Source organism: Opisthocomus hoazin, chromosome 1 (assembly GCF_030867145.1).
Source record: "Opisthocomus hoazin isolate bOpiHoa1 chromosome 1, bOpiHoa1.hap1, whole genome shotgun sequence".
Lineage (NCBI taxonomy): Eukaryota > Metazoa > Chordata > Aves > Opisthocomiformes > Opisthocomidae > Opisthocomus > Opisthocomus hoazin.
The window spans coordinates 136,395,847-136,410,686 of NC_134414.1; the positions used below are offsets into that span (position 1 = coordinate 136,395,847).

General features: G+C 50.0%; 1 protein-coding gene across 2 annotated transcripts in view; it reads right to left on the minus strand.

Moving 5' to 3' along the window:
* Positions 1-6,520: 6,520 nt before the first annotated feature.
* Positions 6,521-14,840, minus strand: part of GSK3B (glycogen synthase kinase 3 beta) — a 159,843-nt gene continuing 151,523 nt past the window's right edge. For both annotated transcript variants that reach the window (XM_075437308.1, XM_075437297.1), the window contains 2 exons: positions 13,501-13,599; positions 6,521-6,714 (listed from right to left, as the gene is read on the minus strand). In XM_075437308.1, coding sequence (XP_075293423.1) covers positions 6,647-6,714; positions 13,501-13,599 — 167 coding nt within the window. In that variant the 3' untranslated portion in view covers positions 6,521-6,646. The remainder of the gene's footprint in view (positions 6,715-13,500; positions 13,600-14,840) is intronic.

Below are 14,840 nucleotides of genomic sequence, written 5' to 3' on the forward strand. Positions count from 1 at the left end.
TCCTCAGGTAAGGAGACGGAGCGGCACCAGCTGCAAGACGCTCTCTGGGAAGACATTGGAGGGAATCGCCGCTGGCTTTGGTACCCACTGCTGAAGGAGGGCGTTAAAAACCATTGTAGCAGAGATACAATTTGGAAAGATTAGAAAGGCGTGAAGGAGCCAAAGATCCCCTTCCAGCCAGCGTAGCAAGAAGTCACAAGGTGACTGGGTCCCAGTCAAGGGGCTCTGGCACTCAGAAGAGAGACCCGAGGCTGGAGCAGAGGGCTCCTATGCGCAGACAGTGCAGATGCAGAGCCTGCAGCTCGCACGCGCAGTGAGAGAAGTGCAGAACAGACAGAAGGCCCCAGTGCATGCACCTCTAGAAAAGTGCCCGTGGATAATTCACCACCACCCCAAATTACTGAGGATCGCGATGAACTCCCCGTCAGTGGGAAACTTTAAATGGATCAACTCACCTAGCGGGGAGCTGTAGTTGGGGCAGCGGTGACGCCGTGGCAGATGCTAACTGGCCCTCCACGCCAGGGCTGGGCTGGCTGAGCGGAGCAGCCCTGCTCTCAGCACTCCAGGGAGGTGCGGCCCGAATCCCGGTGACCTTGTGGGACCCAGGTAAGTGAGGGGACAGCAGCCTCTTCTCCTGTCCCAGCCAAACTGGGGCATGGGCAGCCTCTCTGATAAACCAAGGGCTCTGCCCGAGCAGCCGTCGCCAGGCGGCTGCCCCCACGCCCCGGCCCCAGCCAGGACATCCCTTCCCGCCCCGCTCCCACCTCTCCGGAGCAGAGGAGGTTTCATCTGGACGACCGCGGCTCGTGGCACACGAACAAAGCAAGAGGAGCCTCTCTGCAATATAAATTTGTTTTTATTGAAGCAGCAGTCACATGACCTCGCATCTAGCCTTTAGGATAGCGACAGAATGGATTCGGCCAGGTCAGCCAGCCCAAAAAAGGATTTGATTAGGTTTTTTTTTTACTTTTTTTTTTTTTCTTTTGCGCTAATAGACATGTCATGTTTAATACATACATTATCCAGTACCGGAAACCCAACTCAGAGATAGCTACGTGCTGATTTGCTGGAGGAACGGTCCACTGGACGCGGTCTCGACAAACTTTACAGATCACCACCAAATAACATTACTAATGGGATCAAATGATAAAAAACCCAAAACCCAAACAACCAGGAGCGCAGGATTCAAAGCCAGCAGTTTACACAGGTTCGTAAGTTCGTCTCTATAGGTGGACGGTAAAGGAAGATTGGTTGGTTTTAATTTGAAATATTTCTGTCCCGGGGTTCCTCTCTCCATCAAATCCAACGGTATCAGAGACAAGCTGGCATCGCTGGAAAAACAGCATGGAATTACACAGCTCATTTAAGAAAACATGCTTGTTTCTTGTGGTTTTTCGTTTAATTATTACAAAGATTCACGTCCACCTATTCTTGCGGAGTGGAAAGAGGTGTGAGGGCGAGGAGCAAGGGGTGGAGAAGGGAGAGAGGAGGAGGAGGAGGAGGAAAGAAAGGGGCAAGACTTCGAAATAAAGACCACACACTTGGTATTTTTTAAATTTCATTTCCAGGCTAACCTACTTTTTATTTAATGCAAATTACAGTACCAGTTAACTATTTCCGAACCGAGTCACACAGAACAAAACGTATTTACAAGGGGAACGGGGCAGGGGAAATAATAAAACATTGAGCATACTTTCCACAAAAAAAGTTTATACTTAAAATGAAAAAAAAAAAAAAAAAAAAAATCAGTCACAGAGGCATTCAAGTAGTAATAATGTTATACAGGTTTTGCTTTTCCTTTAAATCAAGACAGATTTGCACAAGTGTATGCAATAGTTTGTATACAACCCACAGTCCTTAATATATATATATATATTTTTAGATTTCTGTTTTTAAGATGGAAGTGGTCACGCTAATTGGTGTGTACAGGCCCAAGTGATCCATCAGCAACACATTAATGAACGCAAATTTTACAGGCAAGCAAATTATATATATATAAATATATTTTATATATATATATATTAAAAATAAATTGAGAAAGACCAACACAAGGAAGCTACTTTTCTCGAGCTAACCCCTTAGGTACTGTTTTCCTTCCCTGTCGTTTTGCCGTTATTGCAGTGTTGCAAAACGAAGCCAGCTACGAGCAGCCCCGGCTGAGAGCCCCGCGGCAATCGGCTGCCACCCCGGGGGAACCCGCCGGCAGCCTCCGACAGGCAGAGCCCGGACCCAGCACCCTACTGCGCTCTTCCTCATCGGCTGTTCCCGTTTCTCTGCAGTGGCCGAGGTTCCCAGCGCGGGAGCGCGCGTCGGACAGGCTGCTTGGCTTCGACTTCTCCAAGTACTGAAAACCAGGGGGAAATTTAGGCTGCAAGTCGCAGGCACCTGCCGTTATTTTAGGGAAAGCTTGGCTTCGAAATAAGGGGACTTCTACCAGCCAATTTTCTTCTGCAGGTCTTTTTTTTTTTTTTCTTTTTCTCTTTTTATTCCCCTAGCAAGGTGGGGAAGTTTACTATTAAGTAACACCAGCGTCTTGACCGGGTGTTCATCAGGGCAGACAGACTGCGATCGAGTCCGGCTCCGAGACCCACGCCACAGCAGGGCTGACGTCAAGAACAGATCAAGACCGGACTGGGTTAAAAACAAGCCCGAAAGAGTAAAAGAAGAGAGGGACAGCTCTGAGCAGACTGTCACCAACAGCTTGGCATCACTGACCTTCGTGTCACCAGAAAGAAAGTGCAGCCTCTGCTTCACTGGAATGAACACGAGATGCTTCGAAATAAAACAGCAACCTTTGGTTTGGTAAAGAGTGAAGTGTTTTCCCATTCAAGACAATCTCATGTGGAATACTAACAAGGTAGTAAAACACAAGCAAACTAGTTTTAGAAACAAGGCCTTCGTGCTGGGCACAAGAAATCAAGAGTCATGTAAAACTTATCATCTCCAGGAAACAAAAGTGACTCTGGGGAGGGGCACGGGGGAAAAAACAGGGAGAAGAGGAAGGGAACAGAAAGCCCCCCCCCCCGGCAGAAAAAGCCACCGCGGTCTCCGACAGCGATGCCCCCGCTCCTGCCGCGGCCGAAGGGCTCCGAGCACAGCGGCCCCGCAGGGTGCAGGGGTTCCCCTCCCCGGGGTCCCCTCCGTGGGGAGGGTGGGGAGGCCGAGCCCCCGGGCCCCTGCAGCTGCCGCTGGGCAGGTGTCCGAAGGGACCCGGTCGCGCGGAGGGAGCGGAGGAGGAGAGGGCAGGGAGACACCGAGGACAACGCCACGGCTCCAGCGAAAGGTGTGACGGTGGAGACGGTTTCCTTTCGTTCCGCTGCTGACCGGGGCATCACCGAAACCTTACAGCACTGCGAGAGTTAGAAAGCGGGGCGGGGGGGGAGCAAAGATGGGGGTTTGGGGTGGCAGACGTCGTTAATAAAGGAGGGGTGGGGGGGAAAAAAATAGGAGAAGGGGAAATAAAATTCAAAAACTCATGGAAGCGAAGGCACTCCAAACTATATAGATACACTATACATCGCTAGAGTTATTGTTACAATAATACAGGCCGGTACCTACTGTACAGAGTTAAAACTATATGGCTTTAAAAAGCTCATCTACATTTTGTCTGATTATTAAACAGAATCACTGCCCTGAACGGTAACTTTTTGCTCATTAATAACAGTTCCCGGGTCCACATATTTACATACAAAACAATAAAACTCAAAATTCCAAAACAACCAAAAATAATAATGTACAAGCTTGAATTTGGTGAGGAGCTTTGTTTTTTTGTGTGGGTATTTTTTTGTGGTGTTTTTTTTTTTTTCTTATTTACAAAAAAAGGTTATTCAAAGACCTGGATCTAACTTGTATAAAAGAGTGTGTGATCCTGTCCCGATCCTTGAAAGAAAGAAACAAAACCCGCGGGGCGCCCCCGACCCTCCCCCAGCCTAACGCACACACAAGACACACACGGACGCCGGCACAGCCACAACACCAGCGACAAAAGCTCCGAACTCCCCTCCGCCAGCCTTCCATGAAACAGAAAAAGGAAAAAGAAGAAAAGCCACGTTTCCTGGCACAAGCAGCAATTTTTCTTCATTATTTTTATTACTATTTTTCCTTTGCAAAGGCTCGGTGATTTACCGCCTCCAAACGCCAGCGCCTGCGGCCAACGCGTCGGCGGCCTCGCGCCCTGCCACTCACTGCCCTGCCTTCCAAGACCCCCGCAGCCGCGCGGATCGCTGGCTCAGCCTCGCGCCGTCACTTACCTTCCGGGACACCGACCAGCTGAGCTCTCGCGCTAGGATGCTCTTCAGCCCCTTTCTACGAAGTCGCACGTAAGCACTCCGAAAGCTCTCCGCTTCTACACGTGGGCGTGCTTTCCTTCGCAGCCAGCCAGAATTTAAAAGCTTTAAAGCCTTTTTTTTTTTTGCTCCTGCGCGTGCCCGACAGCGGAGCGCCGCGGGGTGCGACACGAGGGTTTATCGGTTTCACGGTAGGCGGTCACTCACCTCTTGAAACAGCTCCTGCCTCCCCGAAACCCGCCGCGTGTCGGGCCAGAGGGAGAGGGCAGGGCTTTGATCTGCTCCAGGGCTGCGAGGAGACAGTTGCCAAAAAAAACACAAAGCCCCCAAATCCCACATCCACAGGATAAAAGCTCCAAGAAGAAACGCACCGAGCTCGTGAGCAAGACCCCTGTGGGCGCCGCTCCTGCCGGCTGCCCTCCGGCCGCGCCGAGGTCCGCCCGCGCGCTCCCGAACAGCAACGGCTCGCCTCAGCGACCCGTGGGGCGAGCGCCAGCTCGGTGAGCGCCAAAGGCGGCCACAGTTTCTCCGAGGGAGGGTAAGGCCGGCGCGGACACCGGCCGCAAGCCTACGACAAAAGCTCCGGTCTCCAAAAGTCCCGTTCCTCAGCCGCGGCTGCGTCCGGCCGCTCGCCCGACGCCTTCCCGAGGAATATTGCTTTGACTGCAGGGAGAGAGACGCGGCCGCTCCCACCACGCGCCGCCGCGGGGAGGGGACCCGGACCCTGGACAGATGGGACTAGAACAAGCGCTCGCCTCACGCTTCAGTCAGACTGTGGCGAGATCGTAGACAAAATTAAAAAAGCAGTATTGTATCTATGTATACATGTATATATTTATATAATATATATACACACACACTCATAATATAGCCAGCTTTCCTACAAGTCAGCAGGTACAAATTACTGTTGAGAGCACTCAGATGTGTATTTTATTAATATTCTACCAATGTAAAAACATAATGGCGATGTGGCAACACGCATCAATAAATAGAGATCAAAAAAAGCAAGAGGTTAAAAAAGATGAAATTAAATACAGATTCTAGCTGTGGATTTAAAATCAGAACTATCGTAGAATGTGGCATCCTGCAAGTTAAAACTGCAGTTAAAAAAAAAAAATATTACAAAATAACCCAGTAGACCGTTACAGTTCACATTATAAACCCTGGTGTCCTTTTCCTGTATGCACCTCGGGGAAGGGAAGCCTGTTCAAATCGCAAGCCTGGGGTGGGGGGGGGAGAAGAAAAAGAGGGGGGAAAAAAAGAAAAAAAAAAAAACAACCAAAAAAAACCACGAAAAAGAAAAAAGCTTTCACAGTGGCCACTTTCCAAAAAGTCCCTTAACACCCCGGCTGGGCCCCCGCATCCTCCGAGGATTTTGTTCGTCCGCTCTTCTCCGCTGAAGACGGGAGCCGACCGGCCGCTTGCCCGGCACGGGCCCGCGACGCGGGGGCAGGAGCTGCGCCGGGGCGAGGGAGCTGCTTCGGCAAAGCCAGCCGCCTGCGCGCCTGCATGTGTGTGTATTATATTATACGTAACCCACTCGGGCGAGACTTTCCCCACAACGAAGCTGCAGGTTTTTCAACGCTAGCACTGATTTTTAAAATGAAAGGCTTCCACCTGCGGCGCAAGCCTCGGACACACGGCAAACCCTCCCCCCCGCCCCACGGCAACCTATTTTCCTACCACGTCGCCCGCTCCCCACGCCGAGCCGGGGCAGCTCTTCCGACAGCCTGGGCTATGGATTCGCTGACAAGAAACGCTGAGCTCTGTCGAATGACTCCTGCTAAGCTCCCGACCAAATTCAAGCTGTGCACTACATCAAAGTCCGAAACTTCACTTAAAAAGAAAATAAAAAAAGAGGTTAAAAAAAAAAAAAAAAAAAGAACTTCAGCAGAGAATGAGGTTTGGGGTTTCGTTTGTTTTGGTGGGTTTTTTTTGTTGGGTTTTTTTTTTTTTTTTTCCTTCTTTCTGTCGTGGGAGGGGGCATGAGGCAAAAGTCCAGGTTCTGAAGTACACAACAGCAAACTTCCAACATGAAGAGATTGTCGAGGGGAGAGACATTGGTGTGTTGTATTGCTCCGCTTTCCCTCCTCCCCCCACCTAGTCCCCTGCCCCGGACACCCTGCAGAGTGAGAATACAATGAAACTGGTTTGTATTTATAGATATTTTACAAGGTTAAATAAGAACAACAATAATAATAATAAAAAATTGAACACTAAAATGAACAGGTTGGTTGGTTTGTTGGTTGCGGGGTTTTTTTTTCCTCTTTTTAATTTTCTTTCCAAATGTGACCAGTGTTGCTGAGCAAGACTCAAATTACTGGTGACTTTTCCTGTGCAGCTGGCTGCTTGGTACCGGTTCAGGTGGAGTTGGAGGCTGATGCTGTAGCTACACTATTGGTCTGAACTCGTTCTCCTGCGTTAACATCTGCAAACAACAGGTGAGAGGAAGGGAAGAGAGAAGAACAACCAGTATTACCTCCAAAATACAGACACATTGGGAACAACAGCTACGACATTCTCGACGCGGGGAAACCCGCGACCCCCGCCGAGGCCCGGGTCGGATGCTCTCCCGACTTCAGCGGGTGCCGAGAGCGGTTCGTCCCGGGGCGGGGGTGGGAGGCCGGTCTTTCAGCAGGACACAGGCAGCCTCACGGCTGAGGGCTGGAGGCCGGCACGCCAACGCCCAGCTGGGCTCCAGCGGATTTCGCAGGCCGGAACCCAGCCCGCGCAGCAGTAAGTCTCCCGCCCACCTTACGTCCCAGTAACTCTCATGGCAAGGCAAGGCTCGCCGGCACCGCCAAAGCCAAGGCACCGAGTGTCTGTGGCCATCAGAAGGTTCCACGCTGGTGCTGCAGTTTCACACTGCCAGGCCCTCTCGTAAGGGCTGGCCATGGCGCGAAGGAGCGCCGGCAGTGAACAGGAGGGGCCCGCCTCCCCGGCAGACACAGCTCGGGTGTCACCGTGTCACCCAGGCGCTGGCTGCCTCAGAAAACGTCTTCCAAGCCTTCTGCTTTACTCCCTGATGCTCAGCCCAAGTTAGACCTGCCACCGCCTGGACTGCTGAAGCAGATGAACAGCAAGGCCTGAAGCCAGTAACGAGGTTTACGCAAGCGTGTGACATCGCTAGAGGATCAGGTCTGTGCTGCAAACAGCCTCCAACACCTTCTCTGCTCTGGGAGGGACAACGCGCCGCAGAGAGACAGCTGATGGTGTCAAAGTGCATTCCAAGAAAACACAGGGCTTGCAAAGCGATGCCAAAAGGAAATTCACTGTAATTGTGTTTTCATATGCCACATGCAGCAGGTATTTTCTCTAAAAAAAAATTGTTCTTAGAAGAGGTGATAGGGAAAAAAAATGTGCAGACTTGAGCTGCAACCATCCTACGTGGCATCTAATTAGCACGGTCACAACACGATAAGTGGATGAACAGTTAAACACATAAAAAACTCCACATAATAAATATGGGATGGGAAAAACATATTAAGTGAGGTTTTCTACAAAAGACTGTCATGCCTTTCTCCCACTTCATTTAAGTAAGGTGAACTGCAAAGCTATCAATACTGCACCAGAAAAAAACCCTCAGTACAGAAGAGGGCAGACTGGGCAAACCGTGCATTCGAAAAGACACAGGGAAAAGGGCTCATAAAAAGTACGAACACATTTACTGACCTCAGACCGAAGGACAGCAGGACTAGCACAAACCACAGGCACAACAAAAGACAACCAGCGGGCGGTGGGGGTGCAGGAATGCTCCTCCAGCCCAGACGAGCTCGCGGGGCCACGCAGCTGGGCCACGCTCTACAGCCCCTGGCCAGCGCAGCCCCTCTGCTCCCCTGCAGCGCTGACCTGACCACAGCTGGAAGAGCAGCCACGACCAGAGGCAACGACACGAATGGGAGGCTAGAGACGGGCAGTGCTGGCCGAGTGACAAATGAAGTAACACACACAGACACAGGCAACAAAACTGGGAAATCAAGCACAGAGCAGCACCCAGGAATACAAGGGGCAAGTGGGAAGAGATGATGATGCCTACTGGAAAAGGAAATGCTGCGGGGAGCACGTGGGAAGGAAGGGAAATCCTCCCGTGGGCACAGCACGCCAGACCACTGCTCTGAGAGTTTCCCGCTCCTTTCCCCCCCGCTCCAAACTAACTGCAACCCCTCCCTCCCAAAGGAATGACCACCACAATAAAAAAAAGCTCAGGCAGCTAAAGCGCCAGGGCAGCATGACGACAGTGGCAATGTTCTCTGCAAAGCTAGCCTTGCACACGAGAGACATCTTCCTCTGTGGAGAATTACCCTGAATTCCCAAACCCCACATGCAGGCACACCAACAATGACCACGGCAACCAAAAGCGACCCAGCCAGACAGCTAAGAGTTTCCACACTCTGAACTTTCACTGTGCCTGTTCCAGATTAATTTTCAGGTATGGATAACTCCAGTTAACGCAACATCTGCCACGCCTGATGCAAGCACTCCAGCTGGAGTCTGTACTGTTGGCAGAGGATTTCTCTGTACGTGCACAAAGAGTGCTTGTGTTTCATTTGCTGAACTGAAACTTGCCTTTTGATCTCATGTTCCTGAAGATAGAGGAGGCTGAAATTGTTCTCATTACACTGCTACTGAGCAGAGATAGAGAAAAAAGAGGAAGGAATGAAGCTACTTCATGTAACATATGCAACACATGCTCCTTTTTTATCATCACTCTAATGGGGGAGTTCCTGAGAAATATATAAGCCACATGTGAAAAATGAAATAAACCAGGTGGTGCAGCCCAAGATCATTTATGTGGGGCTTTATACAATATACAGCAGTCCACCCAGGCTGCGACAGAGTGCAGAGCCTGCTCAAGGCTGTACTGGCTCCAAACCTCCCAGAAAATACAGTATTTTGACATTTCAGCTTGTTCTTCTACTCTGCATCAACAGGACATTTGGGAAGCAATGAGGCGCTTCTTCCAGCATCTCTTTGCTGAAGTGCCAGAAAAAGAGCACAACTGGCGTATGAGGGTCTTCGGACATTCACTTGTCCTCGCCAGGAGGAATCTGTATCTGGGCATAGCAGAAGACAATCTAGGCCTTCACCAATGTTGCTAAAACATCTGCTTTGCGAAGCAGTGGCCTGTGCCTCCACGGCAGCCCTGCTGGGGAGCAAAGCTAGGAGCTGACACGCAGGTTACTACGCACCTCACACCTCTGCCTCTGTGGGCAAAGAAACCACACTGGGGCTTAAATGTCAGCCGCTTCCAAGTCTTCTTCCAGACAGAGGGCAAAGTAGCCCTCCAATTCAGCTTTTCCCTCTGAGGAATGCCTCAGGTTTCTTGGACAGTACGTGGCACTCCTTAGAAACCTCCCGGAAAGGGAGTTCAGAGCAAGCCAGGCCAGCTCAGTCGGAGAAAGCCCATTAGCACTAATGACAGCCTTAGCTGGTTGGATTTGTAATGCTGACAGACCGTGCCGCTCATCTGCAAAAGATACAGACACAAAACCACCACCAGCCTGGGAGTCCTCACAGGGCAGCTGAGGAGACAAGTGGCAGGAGCAGACGAGCCTGGCTTTCCTATCATACCTGCCTAGGGATGTAGAAGTCCAGGGCTCAGAGCAAAACTGGTGAGCCTGAAATGTGTAAGTTTTACTCCTCTAACTGCCACGGATTTATCCCTGCGCTGAGCTTGCAGAAGCCTGAGCAAATGGCTTGCCCCTCCTCTCCTTGTTAAAGGATTTGCAGTTTTCCAAAATTCCTTCAATGGGAATACTGTAAATGCACTAATTCATCTCACTCTGGTCTTTTTCAGCCGCCACAGACTGGCAGGTAACACCAGCTCTGATCTGTTCAGGCACACCATTGCATTCGGGATTACACGGGATCAACACAGCAGGATGCCTGAGACGATGCCCCTGGCATCCCTGCCCGCACAGCCTCCTGCAGAGGGGAATCACGCCCTGCCCAGCTGAACGTCGGCGGACAGACAGGTAACTGCTGCTGCTGGCTCCTCCAGGCACAACACCACGTAGTCACACGAGCAGCCACGTGTTTGGCTTGGTGTGCGCTCCCCTCTCAGACGCTGCGGCTGCACAGCTATGAAACCAGCCTCTCCCTCCTCCAGCTAGATCAAGTCAGCATCCACACAAGTAAAGCTGCACTGGCATTTTTACTCCACGGCCAGCACAACTCACAGAAAGCAAGCACACCATTTCAAGCAGGGGCCAGTAACTCCCATCTTCCTCTCCCCCGACTTTGCTTTAGACATGCCAGTAATGCCACAGCGCACTGCTCACAAACATTCAGGTGAATTTACTGACACCAGTGCAGCAAGCCAGGTTCTGTTAGTACAGCGAGTCCAGCTTTATGCCTCAAGAGAAGAGGAAGCTTACAACAAACACATTTTTCTAACACTCAAATATGACCTACAGCAATTCCCCTGCATTTAAGATCACAATCCCAGGATTACTGTTGCATTGGGCTGTTGAAATCACCACTGTGAATCTAACAGTTAACAAAAATTACTCGTTTTGGACAACTTCTGAAAATGCAGATGTGCGTCGCATTGGTTATAACGCGCACAAGGGCTAGCACTGCCGGCTTGATGAAGCCTGCCCTGCTGATGCGGTAGGTTGGAAAGCCAGCCTTTCCACCTCTTCCCACCACACCGCTGTTAAGTCTCCTGGCAAACACCACTTTGCTAGGCTTCGTACAAAAAATCTCACTTTTTGAGTTATTCTCTAATTATGACCCTGCCTTGGCGCACAATAAAAAGCAGTGCTTTCCACCTTATTAAAAAGCTGAGATTCAGACACGGCTGCCTACCAACGTGACAGCTGTGAAAATGGAGTGACTGTCTGCAAGCAGGTAACAACAGCCCAGGTGGATGATCTACAGGGATGCGCTAGCACCCTGCATTTCCATGTTAGGTGCACCTATGCCTCAAGCTCACAGAGTAGGCAACTACGCTGGACATAACAACGGACAACTGAACCTCAGTACCAGTTCTGCTTGCGAGAGGGAGACGAGTTACACGCTAATGATGTGGATCACTGTTACGTGTAACTTGCTTTGCCTGGAGAGCTGCATTTTGTAGCATCATCACCAATCAAAAAAGTAGTTTCTGGACTTGTACTTGTCACCTGAGCAAACATTTTTGCTGCCTATCGGGATGTCCTGACTAGGTGGGAGAGCTGCCTCCGTGCTGCTTTAGCAGTCACTGAAGAATTAGAAATTTACTGCTCTGGGATGTGCAGGGGGTATAGGGGAAGCAGGGATCCCTTCTATGAAAATCTATTGCTAAGTGCAGCGTCCGCCTGCAAAGCACAACAGACTGACATAACCTCACACAGGACCTAATCCTAAAAATCACAGCTGTGATGAAATTCCCACTGCCTGGTGTGAGAATTCCATGTGAGTAAGAAACTACAAACCAGCTGTGCTGCAGAAAGCCAAAGCTGTGTGCTGCCCGACACTGAACTTCATTTCACAATTTCGTTCCAAGCTGCAAGGATATTTTTCTGGTTTTTGAACTATGAATAAGAGGTCCTACCCCAACTCAGAGCAGTGCCTGCAAACAGGAGGTTTAAAAATGTTGACATCAGTGAGGTGGGGTTGGTTTTGTTTTTTCTTTTAGTATACTTCACATTTAGGACACATTCAGGACTCAGTCTAATGCATTTTCCCCCCACATGAACCCTTGAAAAGTGCTGGATGACAACTTCTTAACCCCATTACCTCCTCAAGACTCGTACCTTGGCAAAGAGAACTCCTTCAAAGCCATGAAAGGGACATTACGTGAAACAGTATTTTTCAGAAGGACTTAAAATAATTTTCCATGTTTGTATTTTGTAGTTTTTCAATCACTTTTACTTCTTTATCTGCTTTTTTTCTCACTCGTTGTTGAGCAACAGATGCACACAAAAGGGAAACAGAGAACATGACTATTTGCAAAATACTGCCAAGTGTATGAAACAAACATACCGAATTTGAAAATAGCAATTTCGCTTTCTCCTAAATTCAGAGCACGTAAACTGTACAGGCTTGTAGCTTCTTTCTGCTGCTATTACACTTTCAGAGAGAAGCCTCCTCTTTCAAACCTGGGTGCATCTGTCTGTCCTGGAGTATGAAAATGCTTTCTATTCTGTACAGCGCTGGCTGGGCCAAGCGCATCAGGTATCAGGTAACTGTCCGGCACATCAACCTGCGAACGCTTTCCTGCCCGTTTCACGAACACCTTTTTAATGAGGCCTTCTCCTTATCAGCTATCTGACACTGAGTAACCGCCCTGCACCTCACAGCCCTTGTCACATGGGGCTGACGTGCACGCAGGATACGCACGGAAGCACACCCCAGTTTGCAGCCTGCCTGCGGCTGCCCGAGCCCCGAGACAGCCGGCTGCCGGGCTGACTCAGGGCTGACTCAGAGGAAGAGTGCCACGTACTGCATCACCTCTGCCTCGTCCTGCAGCACCTGGGATTTTCTCCAGGAGTCTCCCAACTGACACTACCCAGCTTTTAAGCTTTCACTGGAAACAGAATGCAATACGGAGTGGCTACAAGACAACAGTGAGCTTTTAAAAGGTTTCTGACAGAAACTTGAGAGAGTGTGAGAGAGGCAAAAAAGAAATTTACTCGGCGCTGGCCGAAACCCAAAAGCATTTGCCTCGTACCCAAAGATGACACAAGCGAACTCAGTCAGAAGCAATGGCAACTACTCAGATGAGGCAGTGAGCAGACTGACTGAACTCCCTAGCCAGATTTTTAAGTGCTATTGCCTTTGGGGAAAAATCCTCTCCATCCATGCTCCATGGAGGCCACGTGTACCGAAGCTAGCCATTTCTCCTCTTCCTGGGCACCACAAACCCATGCTCAAGTCAGTATTAATGTCAGACTGTCCGAGATCTCAGAAATTCAGTGCAAACCAATCCACATGGATTGCTAAAAAGCAGGGGAAGTAATGATTTTTTCAATATTGGAAGTCTGAGCAAGAGGGGCCAACAAACTAACCAGTCGAACACGGAGTCCTGAGTTCGCATTTGGGTTGGTGACCACAGCTAGCACCCAAATGACCACCTACCAAGAGCAAGTTTCAAGTGATGTTGGAACCAACCCTTTGTCCCCATTCACCCCAAGGGCCGAGGAGGCTCGTGGACCACAGCAGAGGGAAGGTGCCTGGGCAGGGGAGCGAGGGTCAGGAGGGAGGCAGGCAGGCAGGCGCACGTTCTCACCTGAGGCCGCTGTAGCATTTGTAGGGGTTGAAGCAGCTGCTTGGTTCCGGGCATGAGCAGGGATGAGGATCGAAGCCAGAGATGGGTTACTTGACAGTTCTGGAGGGGAGGTGGAACAGACAGAGTTAGCTCATCATCCACAAAGAGCCCTGCATGCAGGCTCAGTTCTACGGGTTCACCCCCTGTAACAGCAACCTGAGGTGAAACACATGCCCTTACAGCCAAAGGTCATGTTACATTTTCTTCTTCGCCGACCAGCGAGAGGAAATCACAGCCATACTTGGCAAGGCAGTCTGCAGAGCAAGACTGTCAAAACTACAAGTAGTGGTGCAAAGAAAATGTTTCCTAGAGAAAGACAGCGGCCTGGGAGTCAGAAAGAACCAGCCAAGCCTGTTCCTTATCAGTGGCTGTTTCCTTCTGAGCAGGGGAAGGATTCCCTTCACAAACCCACTTGCCATCAGTCTCCAGGACAAGGCCGATAACAGTGGTGCTGCTTTGGGCACTGGGTCAGCAAGCAAGCAGCTGCCACAGTTGCTCCAAGAGCTTCAGGGATTCAGTTCTTTGGCTCACTCAAGCATCACTTTCCCAAGGACCCAGGAACTCAAGACCAATCTCTCACAGCAGTCTCCTTGAGCGAGGCCAGGAAGAGGTGGTATCTCCTTTAAAAGCACAGGGAAAGGCAAAGGGAATTGGTCTGCTGGGCAATTTAAATGGACAACAAAATGATGCAACTATTCTTCTGAAGACATTAACCAAGGAAAAAAAAGTCATGTCTTTTAGGCTCCAAATCTAATGTAGCTTCAACATGTATCAGAATGAGAAATAGGTTTCTTACAGCCACAACTGTGGGAGGATTAAGGGCAACACATTGCCAACAAATGACAATCTTCTGGCACGCTTTCAAGAGAACCTAGTGCCTCACAGAAGGTGGGACTGAGCTGAGACAAGACAGGTCCTGTTTGTTTCAGAAACAGGAGTGACTGGCTGTCTCTTGAGAAAGCAACATCCGGTGAGAAGGATGTGAACAGTCACCTCACGGAAGGAGACTGATGACTTTTGGAGCTCCAGGAGATCATCTGGAGGAGAAATGAGAATAGACAGCTTTTTACACAAGACCTCCAGATAGCAAGGGCTGTACAGAGACCAGTCCAAATCACGCCATGGGTTCAGTAAGGTGGTTTTGTACACAGTCTTAAATTATTTGGGCTCATTTTTAAGAGCCTGTGATTTTTTTTTAATGCAAGCTTTAAACTTGGGGCCTAAAGGGACGAAGTCTAAAGTCTACCTGCCCATCCCCCACCCCCCCCCCTTAAGTTACATTAAGTTTCTCTACTTCCGGG